The 7,367-nt window shown below is 37.5% G+C and overlaps 1 protein-coding gene across 1 annotated transcript in view; it reads left to right on the top strand.

Annotated features, from left to right (window-relative positions):
• RIMS1 (regulating synaptic membrane exocytosis 1) overlaps nt 1-7,367 on the top strand; it is a 368,530-nt gene that overhangs the window by 128,125 nt on the left and 233,038 nt on the right. Inside the window, exons 6-7 of the mRNA XM_025216953.1 lie at nt 1,638-1,737; nt 5,219-5,342. Of these exons, the coding sequence (XP_025072738.1) occupies nt 1,638-1,737; nt 5,219-5,342 (224 nt within the window). The remainder of the gene's footprint in view (nt 1-1,637; nt 1,738-5,218; nt 5,343-7,367) is intronic.

Genomic DNA, 7,367 nt, shown 5'->3' with positions numbered 1-7,367 from the left:
GCCCCCTTCTCCCCCCCCCCCACCTCTGTGGTAGGCTGGATTCTTCCCATCCTCAGACCCGGTCCTCCCCCACACCCCCTGCATCAGGCCCAGGCCCACTCTTCCCCTCCCCCCATTGCCGCAGCAGGGAAGCGGGGAACGTGCCTGGACCCCAAGCAGCAGGAGGCAAGGGGGGAGTGGGCCCGGATGGAGGGAGGAAGACACATCTCCGTCCCTGCCCACTCCACCCCCCCCCATCATTCTTGATGGGCAGTTGGCTAGTCTATAATAAGATTCTGTCGATGAAGCAATCTTTTATTGTGTAACATATAACAGCTATAGTTGAGTCTTTTAATTTAATCCTTTATGCCTGTATGCAGCATATAGTGTATGGTAATATGATTTCCTGGATACAAGTATAATAGTCTCTCTTGGTTGAAAAAACGAAGAACTGAACCAGAGACCACCAGTTGAAAACAAATTGTTAAAGCTTGAATTAAGAATTTACAGTGGGAGCTATAACCATTTGTATTTTCTATAGATTGGACACAGGAAAACTTGCAGGACACATTCATCAGTGTACTTTTTCTGTAAAACCCACACAGGCAACATGTACATAGCAATAGAGAAAGGTTGACATATACACAGGTAAATATAATGTGAAATTTAGAACCTAGTTCTAGCAGATACTGAGTATCTGACAAATACTTTGACCAATTCCTGTCTGGAGGTTCATGAGAGGAGGTTGAGTTTGCAGTGCTTGTTGCCACTTTAGGGCACCTGGACACGTGCCCGATGCCAGCTCCGATGCATGCTAATAAGCACAGGTCAGAACAGAATTGATTAATCAAGTCTGCTGGAGCATGGCTAATTAGATGTCCAGCATTTTCTGTCTGCTGGGAAGAAAGAAGTTTTAGCATTCTTCTTTACCCTCACGCCCTTGAAGTAACTTGTATAATTTTTTCTCTCTGTGTATCATACATCCTTCTTAGGAGTGTAATCACCTCATCTCTGTTCAGTAGAAACCAGGAAAGGTCTGTTTACTATGAATGCTGCTTCTCTCTTTCCTTTATATTCTATCATATATTTTGATAAAGAGTGTCACTTTCTATTGTTCTTGGCCAATGGTGACGATCCTTTAATTTTAGTATTGCACATATTATTTTTACTTGTGGTATCTATTATTGTATTAATGGCTTTTGGCAACTTTATGCTGACATGTTTATTAAGAATGTTTTGCGCTTGTGGATATCACAAACAGTTAATGATTGATTTGGACAAAATGTGTTTTCTTGATTGTCTCAAAGTCATATTCGGTGATTTCAGATTTAAAAAAATACTGCATTGGATTAATTAAACTAATATATTAAAGAGGAACATAAAGATAATTTCAGTTTTTATTCATTCTGTGGGTGTCACAGTTGTACTTTGTGCAAATAATACTGGCCTTTTGGTATATGTGGAATTATCTTCTGAATAGAGTTAATTTAAAGATATGACTCATGATAAACAGAGTCCATTATGAATAAATTCATTCCCAGTTTTAAAAATAATTTTAATGTGAATGAATAAACTGTATAAACAAAATCATTTAATTAAACTCCTTAATATATTGTCCAGTTTATGGATTGGAATCTCACAAATTTGTGATTATTCAGGTTGTTGGAGGAAAAATGACTGAGTTAGGACGTCTTGGTGCCTTCATTACCAAAGTAAAGAAGGGTAGCCTTGCTGATGTGGTGGGGCATCTAAGAGCAGGTAAAGAAATTGATTGTACTAAGGTAACCTTCTTATTTGTGTTAATTTCTATAATAAAAATGTTACTAATATGTGGGAAATGGGTATGTACATGTATAAAAATTATGGTACATAACAAAAATTGGTTTTGATGCTACTGTGAAAAGTTTTAATAACTTTACACCTATTATATCATTAGATATTTACATACGGCTTAGATGTATGCATAAAGTTCAAGACATTAATTATTGATAAGTTGCTAAAATTGCTATTAAGTATCACCAGTAATATTAATGCAAATACAGAGAAAATGCATATAAAAAAACAAAGCTTATTAGTATAAGTAAAAAGAAAATGGTAGCAGGTCAAGAAATAAAAAGGCTTCCTCAAATAATTTTTAATGAATGTTTTTTGTGTGCAGTAGTTTAATTGAACAACAGCAGTAACATATAATGCTGTCTAGGGGGGGCTGCATTTAGATCTGATGCTAAAAGTGAAGCTACCAAAAACTTCTTCAGTTGTTTTTATTGTCTTTGTTCTAGTGAAACATTATTGAAAAAACAAGTGTGGTTTAGTGATTGGGAACTTACAATATTTCCTTTTTTCCTTATTTTTTTTCTCATTGTAATTTGCTGTATTTCATTTTTTTGGTAGTATTCTATGATGATATCAATAAACCAGTTTTAAAATTAGGTTTCATTGCTCTAGCAATCTATACTAGAATCTATTTGCCTAGATCAGTGGTGTTCAACTGCCAGTCCTGGGCCTAATTCAGCTGGTGGGGCTTGGTCATCTGGTCTGTAGGGCTCCCCATGGGTCCTGAAATTTTGGCAACAGGAGAGTGGTGGCATCTGAGCCAGTGGTGTTGTTCACAACTGAGACCTGACTCTGTGCACCTACCCCATGGTAGATTCAGTTCACAGATCAACTTTGCCTGGGTATGTGGCCCATGGACCAGCACTATGCCACTCATCCAGGCCATGGGGCTAGAAGGTTGATCACCACTGGTCTAGATCATGGAATAAGTGGGATAATGATCATATGTTGTATAATGTATTTGTAGAGACCTATCTAACTTGCAGTGAGAGGAAGCAATTTTCACTGCTTGCTCATGGCCTGAAAAGCTGATTTCATGGTTGTTTTGTGGCAGCCCCACCCATGGGTGCTTTGTAATGAAGAGGCCCTGATGGGAGGAGAGATGAGGAGGTGGCTTCCATCTTAACTGCTGGCTGCCTTTCATGCAGCCCTACCCCTTGGCACTGATTAGTGGAGAGGCACAAGGGGCAGCTGCCAACTTGGCTGCTGCCCTTTGTGCCACTTGACTAACCAGCACCTTCCCCTCCCAGGAGGGCTGCAAGGCCAGGCTTTAGGAGCAGCGAGGACTCTTGGATCTCACTGGAGAGCCAGCATTTTATTTTTATTCATTTTTTTTATTTGATTCCCTGAGAAATCACAGCCAATGCCATTTTTGTGGGGATTGCAGAAATCACTATTTTTGCAGTTTCTGTGAAAATCAGAAAACCTCAATTTAAGTAGGTCCCTAGAAACTAGAAAGGAAAAAGGAAAGCTAGCTATTTTTAAATAGTAGTAAATACTTTGCAGTTCTTTAAGAGCTAAACATAAGCTTTGTAAATAAAAGCTAAGGCTGTTGGGGGTTTCCCATATATTTTTTAAGTCTGTATCTAATGTCTTGGAAAATACTTTTGTGTGCACAGAAATCAGTGATTAAGATTTTTTTTTTCTTCCTCCATCTATGGTGCCAATCAAAATAATCTCATGTGCCCCAGGTTGTTGACCCCTGACTTAGGGCTTTTTGGAACTAATTAGCAGGCAGCTGGTAAGCTGTTTAAGAAGAGTTTGAACTAATGGAGAGAGGCTATTATTTTGCTGATAGGGTAATAAACACTATTATCAGCCTTCTGCTGGCTTGGTTACCTGTCAGTTTGCTGCAAACATTATAAAGAAGCAGGGAGGGAGATTGAAAAGCTCAGGATCATCAACAGATGCATGCACTGCACACCCCCTCCCTTGCCTCAGCGTGCTAGCAGGGGGCTGGCAACACTCCCACCTCATGAGCAGCCAGTAGGGAAAAACCTGGGATGGTGCAGGCAGACATCCCTAATTAAAGCAATCTGCTGGGGCCTGACCATGCCCCGCCCCGCCCCACTCCTCCCCCTCCCCCAGCTCAGCATTGTGCAACGAAAGGGAGGGCTGCTCTAGCATTCTCTGGCTTCTAGCCTGAGTCAATGTAGGCATGTGCCTGAATTTCCTGACTCCAGAGACAATGTCTGTCCAGTTACAAACCAGTTCAGCCTAGCCAGGTTAGACTAACCTGAAAAGATTGAATCAATTCAGGCTCAGGCTTTTTGAATGATTGTCCCAAGCCAAGGAGGTAATTTAGTCCAAACCCCTGCTCAGGATAGAATCATCCCTAAAGCACTGAGTTTGTGATCAGGTCTCTAGCTTCTTATACCTAGAATTGTCTTTCTGGCAAAGAAGGCAGGGTACAACAGTCTCAACATTTGACTAGGATGGACTTTTTCTCTTATGGACCATTTGTTTGGTTTGTTAAAAAGTACACGTTTAAGTATTTGTTTTAGATCTCATAAAAAACTAGCAGCTCCAGAGGCACAGCCTGATGCCATGCTGCTGATGTGTTGGTTCAATACTCTGTCTGAAAAACATTAAATCACCATCCCTAAGTTATATGCTAATAAAAGTAAATGCTACGTCATGCAGCATTGTGCTGCAGTGCTTTTGACCATTGCTTATAATGGCCCTAAAAGAATACATATACTTATTGATTTCCTGAATATTAATTATAAATGCTTATTTGTATAAATTATATAAATTATTTTTAAAGCTTTCCCTCCTGATTTAATATTGTCAAATATGCTGATGAAGCCTGTTGGATTCTAGCTGTTGGCTACCTGAAGAGAGTAACATCCAACAATTCTATATCAGATTCAGTCTGGGAACACTGATTCATCTACTACTTTTCCTTCTTTTGTTCATTTGATACAGGCTATGAAGACTGTTCTTTAGATGCAAAGGTTACATTGAGCATATGTTATGTAACTCACAATGAAAAATGTTGTGATTTGTATGGTTGTACTGGTAGACACACAATATTTTATTTTTTCGGAGATCAGACTATTATAAAGAGGATACTATGTCTCGTTAATAAAGTGTCTCTTAAAAGGTACTATACAGCTTCATTTCATGGTATTATGCCTGTTGCTATATTATCTCTAAAATACTAAAATGTTTTCATAAATTGTTCAATTTAAATATGGTATTGTTTGACAACCTTAGTGGTAGTTTGACAAATTAAAATAGAGGATATCAAATCCAAGAGGATATGTAATATCCAATCCACAAGAGAATATTTGATTTGGGGAAATATAACTTAAGAGATACATAGGCTTTATAATATGTTTTTCATTTTTTGGGAAAAAATGTGGAAAATGCAATAAAAAATGCACTTCTTTTTAACTTAAAGGGGATGAAGTTCTAGAATGGAATGGTAAACCCCTGCCTGGAGCTACAAATGAAGAAGTTTACAACATTATTTTAGAGTCAAAATCAGAACCTCAAGTTGAAATCATTGTTTCAAGGCCTATTGGGTAAGGCTAAAAACTTGCTTCTTAATTATAGTAAATCTATATATGTTTATGCATTTTTTTTAAAATTCATATATTTTTAAATATATATATAGCACTGTCACATCTTAACTAGTTTGCAAATTCTTATCTTTTTAGTAACGGAAAGAAAATTTACCTTTTATAACGACTTATTATCTTTATCTGCCAATAACAAAATTAATTTCATACTGTAGGTACAGTAATATCACTCTTGGGATAAATTTTATATATTATCATAATGGCAAACGGGAAATGTCTAGGATATGCTCAGATGAGGCTCCCTTCCATATATCATTATGACCTATGCCTGAATAAGCCATATTTTAGTCAGGTCTCAGAACTTCCTCCCTCCCTAATCCTTGTCCTTCTAACAAGACTTTTAGCAGAATTCACAGATTTGTTTGAATCTGACATGGCTGTGCAGTTGCGACCCCTGTGCTGTCAACCATGTGCTTGAGTGCCCGTGCCACCGTAGCCACCATTTCAGAACTGATTCGTCCAGAATAATTTCACTAGCATGAACATTGTTGAATTGGAAGCAGACACCAAAAATCATGAAGAATTAAACACATTGACATAGTAATAATAAATATTAAATAGTAATAAACATTATCATTTTAAATGACATAATCATCAAAAGGTGTCCAATAGCTAATTTGTTTATATAGTGTTACATACAATAATTCCAATATTCATTATAAATTCTAATTCTAATTATTCATTGTTAATTTTAGTCTAAGTGTGAAGTTAGTGATACTACTTTGGATGTGACTTTTCCATTACATGCCTGTAGAAATGAGTCCCAAGATAAATCAGTAAAACTGTTTGCCTAACAAAGTTTGTAGGGTTTGGCCCTATAATTGCCTCAAAATGGATATAGGACAATATTTTGAATTCCTCAATAAAACACATTTTTTTTGAAGTCATAGTGAGTGAGTTGTGCCTGAAAAGAGCATGCAAGATTTAAACCGTATGAATAAGCAAAGAAGTAAATTAAACTAAGATCTTTTTCACTGTCTTGTAACTTCATATTTACAATTAAATATTAGGTTACAAGTTTAAGACTGCTGATGTTCTTATGTAAAGTATAATTCAAAAGGACAATAGGGCTACTTTTCTTAATCTTTCAAATTAATCTTAAATAGACATGGACTGAAACTGTCATAGTTGCTTTTGGGTTGCATACCCCTTCAGTTTCACATTTGTTTTGGCTATTATAAAATATGATTAAGTGTGCAATGAATTAAAATCCTGTTTTGACATTTTAAGTAGATCCAAAGTTGCAGTAAGAAAGGCAGGATTTAGATCCTTATTTTTTTCAACAGGTTTTTTATTTAGGTTTTTTGTTGTTGTTTTCCCCTCAGGAATAATGAGAAATAAGTGACCAACCTTAAGTTTAGCTTCAGATAAAATGTACTCAAATTTAAAAGTATAACTTTAGTTTTTTACTTGTTAAAATTTCACATACTATAGCCAAATTGTATCATACTGTTATATTCACCTTAGTCATATCATAATTTCAGTGAGACTACTCAAATTATTAAAGCAAGTAGAATTTGGCACGATATTGAGAAATGGCTGTATACTGTACTCTTCCAAGTCTGACCTTTTTCTAGTTACTGGCACTAAAGAACAAATAAATATAGTAAGTGGATAGAAGCATATCACTTGAAATGAAAGGCTTCAATTAGGGCCTTGAACCTGATTACCACTGTGTCTCGGACGGCCAGAGCCGACTCGAGTTGAGTTAGAAATTGCTCGTACGTTAGGGCGGGCTGGTGAATGGAGAGGCAGACACAACTTATCGGTTGCAAAAACTTTACTCACGCTGCTTGCAATCACGACGCAGGTGGTCCGGTCGTCTGAACAACCACACGGGTTGTTCCAGCTGGCGGGGCCCAAGCCAGTCAATCCGTCCGCAATTCAAGCCGGTGGGAAAAGGGTACGTCTGGGATTGCGCTCGGCGACGGGAAGAAAGATCGATAGGTGATCAGTCTATCGATCAGC

This window comes from Alligator sinensis, unplaced genomic scaffold, assembly GCF_000455745.1.
Source record: "Alligator sinensis unplaced genomic scaffold, ASM45574v1 scaffold499_1, whole genome shotgun sequence".
Lineage (NCBI taxonomy): Eukaryota > Metazoa > Chordata > Crocodylia > Alligatoridae > Alligator > Alligator sinensis.
This window is presented reverse-complemented; position numbering and strand designations above follow the sequence as displayed.